This window comes from Coloeus monedula (genome assembly GCF_965178545.1).
Source record: "Coloeus monedula genome assembly, chromosome: 5".
NCBI classification, from domain to species: domain Eukaryota; kingdom Metazoa; phylum Chordata; class Aves; order Passeriformes; family Corvidae; genus Coloeus; species Coloeus monedula.
Genome location: NC_138785.1, coordinates 26,784,883 through 26,797,098, shown reverse-complemented (window position 1 = coordinate 26,797,098; position 12,216 = coordinate 26,784,883). Strand labels below are relative to the sequence as shown.

The 12,216-nt window shown below is 43.7% G+C and overlaps 2 protein-coding genes across 2 annotated transcripts in view; both read left to right on the top strand.

Moving 5' to 3' along the window:
- Window positions 1–7,351, top strand: part of RBM46 (RNA binding motif protein 46) — a gene marked incomplete at both ends in the record, with an annotated part of 130,594 nt that extends 123,243 nt beyond the window's left edge. Inside the window, 2 exons of the mRNA XM_082281974.1 lie at window positions 6,415–6,704; window positions 7,259–7,351. Of these exons, the coding sequence (XP_082138100.1) occupies window positions 6,415–6,704; window positions 7,259–7,351 (383 nt within the window). The remainder of the gene's footprint in view (window positions 1–6,414; window positions 6,705–7,258) is intronic.
- Window positions 7,352–9,893: 2,542 nt separating this feature from the next.
- On the top strand, window positions 9,894–11,051 carry NPY2R (neuropeptide Y receptor Y2; the record flags this gene model as incomplete). The annotated part of the gene is made up of 1 exon (XM_082281510.1): window positions 9,894–11,051. The coding sequence occupies one exon, from the start codon at window positions 9,894–9,896 to the stop codon at window positions 11,049–11,051; it is 1,158 nt and encodes a 385-aa protein (XP_082137636.1).
- Window positions 11,052–12,216: the final 1,165 nt, after the last annotated feature.

The window sequence follows — 12,216 nt, the reverse complement described above, 5'->3', positions numbered from 1 at the left end:
GTGAGTGTTTGAGTCATATGATTCCAGTTTGAGAAGGGGGCTGTACAGGTTTGCTGCACTTAGCCTAGAATTTAGTCCTTCAGAAGTTCCAAAATTGTGACAGAGTGCACAAATGGGACAGTAACTACTTCACTTTTTAAAATGAGCGATAACAAGTATAGAAAGCGCTCCTTTTCCACTTCCTCAGCGATTGAAGTAATTTCTTAAGGACAAAAAATATTTACAAAGGACATCCATTAATTTAATGCCATGTATTTTTACCAAAAGACATTATTGCATAAAATGTCACACAGAGGTACAGAATGACTCCAGATGAAACTAGTGACGGGTTCAGAACAGCATGTAAATTCTGTGTAAATGTGGGAAAATTTACTGAAATAGTGTGCAAAAACCTTATGAGAATTAATTTATTTTCACCAACATGGGAGAAAGATACTCCCTTGGGTCCTAGCAAATGAAAAAAATAATTTCTTTATATAAGATGACACGGTTTCATGAATCACTGGAAACTGCTTTTAATTGCATTTTGTGTTTATGCTCACAACAAACACGATGTGTTTTACATGGCATTATATGTCAGACAGCATTATCAGGAGGCCTGTCTTCATTCATAGATGCCAATATTCATCAAAATAATTAAATTTCTGATAGGTTACTCTATGTATATTGATTCTTTGGAGCACCTCTTCAGGACCTAGATGCCAACCAGCAATCTTCTGCATCCTAATGAAGGCTGTCTGAGCAAGGTCAAAAGATGACCTGTTTCCTTGAGCTTAAGAGCAACATGAAAGGTTTTGTCATGAAAAGAGTATCATATGATAACAAAAAACACTCTCCAAAACATATGGATATTTTTGAAAAATAAGCTCACTAAAATAAATTTCTGAGTAACGTGTAGTCAACTGTGTGCTCTATGCACTCTCTACGAGGAAAGAATGTGTATAAGTTTTGTGACCAGTTTTCTGTATTCTGAGATACATAACTTGGAGAGGAGGGAGCACATATTTGAAAGTTTTTCATCTTTCAGATTGAGTTCTGTTTGTCCCAAAGACAACTCATTCAACACTGCACAGATTTCATCAGCAAGTCAAAAACTGAGCTTGAAGAGCATCTGATTCAGTTTTAAGAACATCCATAACTTATAAAAATTGTTACAAGAAAAATTTTTAGACAAAGCAAAGGGTAAGTGGCATTGCTGCTTGTAACAGCCAAGGATCTCTAGAATTAGAAGTAACTGACATACAAGCAAGCATACAAGAAGCAGATATAGTTGACTCACTTTTGGAAAGCTTTTAGAGATACATTGCTTTCCCAGCTACCAGAAACTGAGGACTGAAGTGTGTGCAATATCCAAGCTCTAAGCTGTATGTGAGAATCAATTCCCTGTGATGAGTACTCTAAAATAAACAGAGTATGCTTGCCTTGAGAACATCTAAAAGCTCTCTAGAAATGGCAACAACTAGCTGTACACCAAGCTTTCAATACCCTAATGAAGTGTCATTTTCACATTAGATTCTGGAGTTTTCAGAAATCTCTCTATTTAAAAAGAAATCAAATTAAGGAAAAATAGGAAGGAAAAAATGTCTAAAATGCAAGCAACAAAAATACAGTAAAGTGGTTTATTCCTGGTACTTTTAAATCGTATTAAACTTTGGCCAGTCTCTGTGGTGGTGCAAGTGGCTGTGGCCACCCCGACCCCTGAAAGCACAGCAAAAACCAGTGTGCAGTGGGCAGGCACCGATGTTTAACATCACACTGCGTGGTTAGGGCGAGAGCCCATCATCCCCCGGTTTAGCGATTTGCACATTACTTCATGATTGGTTAATATTTTCCCCCTTCCTGTTTTATGTATGAAGTTATAAATATTCATTTCTCTTGGTTAACTATGCATTAGTTCTGGAAAGTTCTGTACTCCTCAACATCCCATTCGTTGCTTCTCTTGTTCCCTCCCATGTGTTGTTCCCATTGGTTCCCTCAGCTTCAACCCCACCTCCTTCCCTTTGTCCCATTGGCTGTATACCTTATCCCCGCCTTTCCAACCCTCAGTATAAAATCCCTGGACCCTGGCGGGTTTTGGCCCTTTGTTCTTTGTCCCTTTTCGTTGGTTGGTGGTACGTGTCGAATCTATATGAGGAGTTCCCCTCTCTCCTTCTTTGCCTCCCCCAACACGCCTGACAACTAGCCAGGGAGTAGCTCCCTCAGGTGAGGAGCTTGCTCTCTGGTACCTTTTTGTGTGGAAACCACGGTGAACCAGAGGGTGCAGCCAGACATCCGGGCTTCTTTAGTGTTTTCCTGGCCCTCACGCTGTCAAGGCTCCTTGAATTCAAATGACAGAAAATAGATCTCAATAAAGGTTGAGTATTTGTGACTGAGATGTAGTAATGAAAAGAGCATAGAAAACCCTCTGAAGAAATGACAATTTCTATATTCTCTGCAGAGAAAGGATAGCATGTCAGTAAAGAGAAGGAATAAGAGGGCAAAATATATACTGAGGATGTAAAGAAATATCAAGGACATGCTCATTGCCTAAGCACAGCCAACTGGGAACACTGAATGACGCTCTAGACCTTAGAGAAAAATTGTGTGTCTAGTTAATTACAGACTGTGTCACAGGTATGTAAATCAAGTAGGCATGTGTTGGTGTTAAATGGGCAACTTTAAACTTGTCATTTCTTAGATGAACTACTTGATCTTACAGCGTTGACTTTGAATGAAGGTAGTGCGTGCAATGCGCTAGGAGGTTTGGGAAGGCTGTGTTTGAAATGCAGCGTTCAGCTCTGCAGTCTTGCCTTGTGTGAAAACTCAGCCACAGCCTGTGAGCAAACAGCCAGTTGAAGTGAGCCTTTGGTGCAATCATTTTTGAACGAGATGCACCAAACTGTTTGTTTAACCAGCACTGGCTGTGAAGTACTGCTGCTAGCAGCTCCAAGCTGGTATTTATACATGTCTACCAATTCCTTTCATTACCTGCTGACTTGTATTTACCTCCTTCAGCATCTAAGGCAAGTTGATGATACATTTTTGTGCATACAGTTATATTACTGCATTAGGAAAAGAGAAAAAAGTAGAATTGAACCTGTGAGACTGAATCTAAACAAAAAGGGAATGATAACAGTTTATAAATGTATGGCAAAATGTTTACAGCTCTATATAAGTAGAAAATACACTCTTAAGGTATTTAAACACTTTTGTTCTGACCTTTTAAACAAAAAAAGTCCTTTTTCTACGTAATTTTACACCATATGATCTCTGTATGGGTACCATATAACAGATTCATGATAAATGTTTTTTATCAAGGTCATTTTTCAGGGTTTTTTTCCCCATTTTATTTTTAACAGATTTGCCATGCTATGTAGAACACTTAAATTCCTGAAATCTGACTCACTCCAGGAAAATCTGTGTGAGTAAGGACTGGCAGAGTTTGGGTCAAGTGAGTGGCACACAGCACAGCACTGCTTTTAAAGGTCAGTGATCAAGGGGCAGCGGTTTCTTTTATGTTCAACCCTCACAGTAAATAAAATAAAGAAAACTATGTCTGGGGACAGGAGATGGGATGCTTGCTGTTTTTTCTTGTTGATATTCATCAGGCCTTATTTGCCATTTCAGCAAACCTGATGCTGGACAATGTAATGGACAAGGACTGTCAACTCTTTCCTATTTCTGTGATTAAAACAAAAGTAATTACTGCTTCAAGTCTGGGCACTACATGCAGACCTTTAGTTTGCTCCTGAGAATTGGTAAACTTAGGAGGAGCTGGCAGAAATGTTTATTGTCCCATCAGAAAAAAACCTTCATATTGGACAGAATTTGACAAGACAATTGTCTAACAGTAAAGACAGTTGAACAGATACTGCCAGAGGCAAACTACAAAAATCAGATATCTGATCTGCTGTACCTCCCTAAGTGGGATTTACAGCAGAAACAACATAAATCCAACAAGCTTTTTTCCCCAAGCTGTTAGGATATGTTATCTAATTTCATCTAAGTACGTATACATATTCACAGCAAAAGCTCATTTATAGACTTGCCTTAAATAGGAAGCTGAGATTTAAAGTTCATGTGGCTCATTTATTTAGTGCAAGTCAGTTTGCACAGTCTAACTTTACAGTCTGTATCAAGACATAGCAAGAGTGTAGCCAACAGGTTGAGAAATGACTATTCCCCTCTATTTATCAGTTGTGACACCACATCTGTGGTCACAACTGGGTTCAGTTTGGGGCTCCTAGTGCTGGAAAGACATTGGTAGACTGGAGTAAGTCCAACAAAGGGACACCAAGATGATTGAGGCTGAGTTACATATCATTCAAAGTGGTGTTGAGGGAACTGAGTTTGTTCAGCCTCAAAGAAGCCAAGCCTGAGTGGAAATCTAACTGCTGTTCACAACTACCAGGAGGAGCACAGGTCTGGGACAAGATGCATTTGGTACAGGCTGGAACAGGGGAAAGTTTGACTTGATACAAAAAAATCACATCTTATTGTGTTAGAGTTTCTGGCAGGATGGCCTGCCCAGTGAGGGCAGTATCCCTCAGTCAGAGATAATCACAACTCTCCTGGAGAAGAGACGTAGCCTGGCACAACCTGCTGCATCTAGACCTGATTTGAGCATAAGGCTGGACGTGAAGATTTTTGGAAGTTCCATCCAACGCACGGTTGTGTGATTCAATGACTCATGGCTTATCACGGCTTTTGGGACAGAAATTCGAGTGCGCACAAAGCAAAGTACCCCCAGTAGCTTTGGAGGTGATCACGCAGCAGCACATTTCATGTTGAACAGCCCATTTGCGACTTGACTCTGCCTGCCCTCGATGTTAGTGTTCTCATGGCTTTTGGTTCAAGGCGGTGTTTATGGGGCCATTAAATTCCACTCTTTTATGAGCAATAAAAAATGCTGGTTTTTATTAGAAATGCATTTCCATTAAACATTTCAGTTGTGCCTGAACACAGAATTGCCTTGTAACAGGGAATAACGCCTTCTTTCTCTTGCATGGGAAGCTGACCCTCATGGCATAACAGCTTCTAGGAAATTGCACTTCTTCCTGGCTTCTTCCAGGAGTCTGGAAGTGTAAGTCAGGAGCATCCTTCCCTTAGCTATGGAATCCTGATCTGGGCAGATTATAAAGATTTGTAGCATTTCATTACACCCTCCAAGACATTAGGAGTAGCAAAAATACATTAAATTAGAAGGAGTGTGCAGAGTAGGGCACAACAGCAACACCCCTGAGATCAGTGGAATGCCATTGCTGACTACTTACCAGAGAAGGAAAGGAAAGGATTGCAGGCTGTTACAGCCATGTATTATACAAGTGCTCTAATTACTAAAACTCATGGCATGCATTTAGGTCTGTTAATAGATCAAAAAGTAAATCCTACAATTGGATTGACTTGGGAAGTGAATAAAGAGGGGTAGGAGAATTGAAACTCCTGGCTCTTTATTTAGTCATCAAAGAAATCTATTTTGCAATAAGCTAGGGGCATTCCATTAGCAGTCTTAGAAGTGCTGAAGGACTTAAGAGCAAGGCCCTTCCTGAAGAGATAGCCTGAATTAGTAAAGATCCAAGGGGGTTCTCAAGACATGTTTTGAGTTTCAAAACTAGCTCTAAATCACTGAAGTTACTCCTTGATGCTTCCTTAACATTCTCTGCTTTTGATAAGGGCATAATATTGAGCTATAATGAAAGCAAGGAGCATTACCTTTGACAAGGGAAGTGCTTTTGTATCGAGTCTCCTTTGGAAGAAAAAGAGGACAGAAAAGGGAAGATAATGTTGCTGATCCCTGAAACTCCCTTAAATATGAATGCAAGTTTACCCAAGTGACAGGAAGTAAAGGAGTATTCCTGTTCTGGAGAGCAGCTTCTGTAAGGTTTGGGAAGAGTATTGTTTAAGCATCAGTGCTACAGACACAGAGAAAGCAAAGTCTCGTAGTTCCTATTCTTGGGATCTGCAACCAGGGCTGAAGCACGTTTTGGTAAATCAGGTCCCCCAGATATGCACTGAGAAGACAGTCCCTTGAATCTCAGAAGTTATATCTAGAGAGAAGCTTGAGACACCCAGCAAAATACTAAGCAGAACCCATTGATGGATTGATTAACGAAGCTGGACCCTACCAGACTCACAGCAATGCTGGCTGGCACTAGAACTCAGTCAAGCAGGCTGGCAGGAGAGCTGGTTTGAAAGGTTATTGATATAGAACCAAATAAAAGCAGCAGCTGTTGTCTCTACCTTTCTAGCCTTGTAAATAAATATGAAATATTTTATTTTGGTCTTGACAGAGTATGTAAATGCTTTATTCATCCTTACACCTGCTCTGGCAACAGCCACATCTGAGGATCAGAAAATCTGTGCAAGCTGCGGCGCTTGTAGGCAAGGATTTCAGCAGTTGTTTGGAGCAAAGGCATCCCCTTTATGCTGCCCCAGAAGGCATCTCGGGGACTGGGAAAGCTAGGAAGCAGGCTCGGGTGTGCGGCGCGTACACCGGCTCGGGTCCGGCACGACTCCCTCTTTCTCCAAATCGCTGCTTGAGGGCGGCAGCGCTGCCGCCGTTACCAGCCGAGCGAGGGGCAGCCGGCACATCCCACGAGCACATCCCGAGAGCGCTGCCCGCAGCCGCTTCCCCGCGCCCGGAGCCCGGCGGGCGGAGCCGGCGCCGCGCCCCGCCCGATCCCGTCCCCGGCGTGCGGGGGCCGCCGCCGCCACCTCCAAACTTTGTACGGGGCGAGCGGCGCTGCGGCCCCGCCGCCGGGAGGGGAGAGCGGCGCGGGGAGGGCGGCGGCGGGACCGAGCCAGGCGGGGGAAGCGGGGCAGCCGCTCCGCTGCGGAGCGAGGGGCTCAGCTCTCCACCCCGCCCCGCCCCGCCCTGCCCTGCCCCGCCCTGCCCTGCCCTGGCACACCGGCTCCTGAGGCAGCAGCCGCCGTGCCTCGCTCGCCTGCCCGGGGCGAGAGGAAGGTAAGAACGGGAAGAGGGGACGGAGCGGCGCTCCCGGCACGGGGCGGCGGCGGGATGCCCGCAGCGCCCGGGCACGGGTGTCTGCCCCCGGCATGGGTATCACTCCCCGGGAACGGGGCTCTCCTGGCGGGATGGGTGTCTCCCTCCGGGGACGGCGCCGGGGAGCGGGAGGGCAGCATCCCAGAGGCGCGTTTGCTGCCACCTTCGCCTCCGGCAACCCCAGCCCCTTCTCCAGCGCAGGCACTGCGGTCCTGATGGGAATGCCGCTTGCTAATGTAATCACGTATTCCGCCCTTTTTGCTTACTTGCTCTCAGAACCGATGTAAATCCTCTCTGGGCCTTTCTGTGCCGAAAGTTAGACGCAATTTGATGCCTGACCATGAGGATATGACTGCTGGGGGAAAATGAAACTGGAAAAAAGCCCCCAGTGTGGTGCAGTATGCAAGGTGCACTAGTAAATGCTATCACCTGGAGAGTTTATATCAAAAAAAACCAGAAAGGGTCCTGTCAAACACCACCTGGAGTGGCACCTCAGTTTTATCCCCATTTTTTGAAAGCAGCTGATATTTTGCCGACATAGCTGTCCCACTGACAATGTCAAACTTGTCCAGTTTATTTCATTGCTTGCTGACACACCAGCTGATTCTGCTTTAAACCGTGGTTGTCCCTTCTCTCTCCGTCAGCTTTGTCTTATTTAGAAGACCAAAGCATCTTTCATCAGCCTGAACAGGGCAGTAACAAAATAAAAGTGTCAGAACAAAAGAAGGCTTCGCTAAAACAAAGGAGTTGCAAGTAGGAATTAACAGAAAGTCAGGGACTAGGGAAATGGGTAAAGATACTTTTGGGAAGAAAGGGATGCTATGTTATTTGTCTGAGCTGTGTCTTTCAGTCTGGATGTATGGCAAGGAAGGGGAAAAAAACTAGATTTGTCAGCCCTCTCACCTTTCTACTTCTATGTGTAGATGTGACATGCTCTTATTTTGCACTGGAAAAAATTATGAGATTTTGAAGCATCTTACAGTCCTGGGACCTCAGCAAATCTCTACTGTAATAATATATGGAAGCATAATTCCTGGGTGTAGGTATGGGTCAAAGGAAAATGCTCATCAGAGTTCTGAACTTCTGCATAGCCTTGACAAGTGTAAATTGTGGTGGATCTCTTACATTTTTAACCTGGTGGACTAAAGGCGTATTGATAAGGAATCCCTTCCTGACATCCATTGCTTAGGCTAGTGGTTGAAAACTGATTATATTGCTAAAATCAGCAGGGTACACTAGTAGGACCAGCTGGCACATCTCAGCTTACACTATTAATTCTTGAGTAAATGTAGATTAAACAGTATGGCATAATTCTGACCTGTTTAGCCTTTCAGTTCATGCAGTCGATCTGCTGCTTTTGCAAAAATAGCTGACCCTGAGAAATTCTTCGGGATATTGTGTGGGATAGAAGCAAGCAAAAAGGGCTCAGTCTCCTGCTGGTAGACAACCCTCCTTTCTCAGTTTGGAAACCATACTGAAGGATGTCACTCACTGATAGTTACTGGGTAGGGATAAAAATGTACCTCTGTTGCTCTGAAATGTTTCTCTGAAGATGGAAGGAATTAAATGGAGCTGATTAAAAAAGAACAAGAATTTTTTGAAATGCCATGTTAATCCAAACACATCAGTAGCTGTTTCTTTAGGCAGACTTGAATCTGAGAAGGGTTAAGCTATGCGTAGCACTTGAAGCAAGAAAGTGACATTTCTTCTCTACTCTTGTTTTCCTTAGGGAAGATATGAATGGGGAAATAGTGTGAGTAAATCAGGGCTGGCTTTCCTCTCAGTGGTGAACAGTGGTGTTTTACTGGTAAGTTTGCTTGGCACTGGTAATTTCTTAGAATTTTCCCAGGCCAGGGAAAGGAGTCCCCAGGTTCACGGTTCTTGGATAACGTGCCACCCATGCTTTGAGCAGTTTGCATGGGGATGTGTACTTTTTTACATTGGACTGAAATCCAAGACAGCAACTGATTGTAAACCATTCATACATTGTGCCTACTGAAGTCTTAGGATAGCACAGAATTTGACTCAGCCTGTGTAAGGAAGGAAAAGAAAAAAACGTGATCTTTATGCCAGTGGTGAAATTCTTACTGACATCAGCAGGGGAATGAATTGGTCTTCCCTGTGACTGCAGTCAGAAATGAATGCCTGATTGGCAGTCTCCAAGGAGCTCTGTTTTCTGAAACATCACACAGAAACAAAATATTATATGTAACTGTGTTTCAATTGTTTCTTGAGTTGATTTCAGCATGAATAAGTTGTGCAGTCATTTCAAAGAATTGCTGTTATTTCAATTCTATTACAGGGGTATTTTTATTTGCATCATGGTAAAAACTGTTCTAAATCAAAGTTTCTTTAAGAAAGACCCCAGTAATTAATTAGTTCACTGGTATTAAGGAAGGGCATAAACCTGTAAGAATTTAGTAACTATTTAAAGGAAACACTTTTCATTAAGGAAAAGCTGGAAGATTATTATGCTAATAACAGTCCGGGGTGTGCTGGTCCATGTAGAATTCCCATAGATATTACTGGAAGACTTGTGCTAAATCAGCACTAGTTTTAGGTAGTGGATTGTAAAAAAAATGGTATGCTGCCCAGCAGGATCTTAATCCTTCTGCATTTACTTAGGCAAACTTTGTCTTTGGAATGCTTTTGAAATCTGTTCCAATTTTCAGCAGGAGTCATGCCTAAATAATATTACTGGATCAGACTTCGAAATGTAAGGGCAAGAGAATTTAAATATATTAAGACAGATCTTCTCTTAATCCTGCAATGTAGCATGTGGGTTAGGAAAGAGATGTGGCTTTAGCTTGATGCTTCTTGTCTTAGCCCATGTGGACCAATTTCTCCACTTGTTCCTGTACTGTTTTGGTTTCAGGGGCAGCTTTGTGGCTTAGACCAGGCTGCTGCAAGGATGGGGCCCCTGGAAGCAGCAGGTGAGGAAAACCAGACAGATGAAATGAAAATGGAGCTGTTCACGAAGCTGTACTTGACAAGGTACACCACACCACTCAACGAATTGGCTCTGGACCCTAAACCAGAACTGAAGGACAGCACAACGCTTGTTGAAGTGCAAATAATTCTCATCTTTGCTTACTGCTCCATCATCCTGCTGGGGGTGATTGGAAACTCCCTCGTGATCCACGTGATCATCAAGTTCAAGAGCATGCGCACAGTGACCAACTTCTTCATTGCCAACCTGGCAGTGGCCGACCTGCTGGTGAATACGCTGTGCCTGCCCTTCACTTTGGTTTATACGCTCTTGGGCGAATGGAAACTGGGCCCAGTCTTGTGCCACCTGGTGCCTTATGCCCAGGCCCTGGCTGTTCATGTGTCTACTGTTACACTGACTGTGATCGCTCTGGATCGTCACCGCTGCATCGTCTACCACTTGGAAAGCAAAATCTCTAAGCGGATCAGCTTCCTGATTATAGGAGTTGCCTGGGCAGTCAGTGCCCTGCTGGCAAGTCCTCTAGCCATCTTCCGTGAGTACTCCTTGATTGAGATCATTCCTGACTTCAAGATTGTGGTCTGCTCTGAGAAGTGGCCAGGGGAGGGGCAGCTCAACTATGGCACAATCTACAGCATCTCCATGCTCCTGATCCAGTATGTGCTGCCTCTGGCAGTCATCTCCTATGCCTACATCCGTATTTGGACCAAGCTCAAGAACCACGTTAGCCCTGGGGCGGGGAATGACCACTATCACCACCGGCGCCGGAAAACCACCAAGATGCTGGTGTGCGTCGTCGTGGTGTTTGCTGTCAGCTGGCTGCCCTTTCACACCTTCCAGCTGGTCAGTGACATTGACAGTCAGGTGTTAGACCTGAAAGAGTACAAACTGATCTACACGGTGTTTCATGTCATTGCCATGTGCTCAACATTTGCTAACCCCCTTCTCTATGGCTGGATGAATAACAACTACAGGACGGCCTTCCTCACGGCCTTCCAGTGTGAACAGCGGCTGGACTCCATCCACCCCGAAGTATCAGCAGCTTTCAAACCCAGGAAGAAACTAGAAGCAAAGAGGATTCAGTTCCCTGGGGACTCTTTCACACAACCTACCAATGTCTAAGATGTCTGACTTTAAAGAAGAAATGACTATGTTGTGGACAAAAGGATGAATCCATTTTGGTACATGCAGTTTTAATGCATAGTGTTGTTCATAAATGGTGAAGGAACAGTAGCAGGAAAGTCAAGGCAGGTATTATGATTTGAGGGGCGTTGATTGACATCAAGAGTATGTAACTGTACAACTGCATGGAAATAAAAGGGAGAGGCTTTGTTTATGGCTGTCTCTGACAGGGTAAATACCCTTCCATCCCTCCCATATCTTCTTGACAAGTCTAAATGACAAGGGCAGGGTTTGCTGGTTTGGCTGGAGGAAGGCAAACGGCTGATTTGTAGCACAGGAATATTGGTGGTGGGTGTGGGTAGTTTTTATGTTGGATGTGGAGATCAGGGAGTGCAGAAGTCTGCCAGGTTAAAGAAGCTTGTCTGGTGGGGGAATCAGCTGTGCTGGTTAAACCTCAAACTTTTCAGGCCCCTTCTCTCCCACAGGCATCTTTTGCAAAGACAAGGGAATTAAGAAGAGAAATATGTCACTTTTTTTGACTTGTGCTAAACTATTTCAAACTAGAGCATTTGAAATAGATTAGGTGGTGAAAACAGAAAAAAGAAAAACCAAACCCACCCAAATGCCAGATTCAGTGAGAGGAAAGATCAGGTTTCTACATAAAATGAAATGTGGGTTTTGGCCAATCAAATGGGATAAAAAGTTATCCCTTAAGAATTGGCAGTTGTTATGCTGGTGAGAAAATCATGAGCCTGTGACTTGATCAGTCATTCCCTGCAGATTCCTGCCTTTCATTCTGCTCTGGGAACAGCTCACAAATGCAGTGCTTTAAAGTGGCATTTGAGGGCAGGGAATGCAGGCTCAGGTCTTCTGTGAGCACTTCATAAACTGCTAATATTTTCATTTTCAGGACCTGCTTAAATGTCTAATGTGTTATTAACTCCACAGGCTTTGCATTGTTGCTGCTTCTGCCTGGATAATAAAACAGCAGATAATTTTGATCCTCTGGAAAGGCTGCTAGATGGTAAAGTGCTTTTCCTTATTGTGGTTTTATGTCACTTACTCATCTTGTCTCGGAGCTTTTTCCATCTTTAGCCTTTGTAAAAATTAAGAGTATCTGAATGACTGTAACCTAATAACAGTATGCTATGTCTATGTGATAACT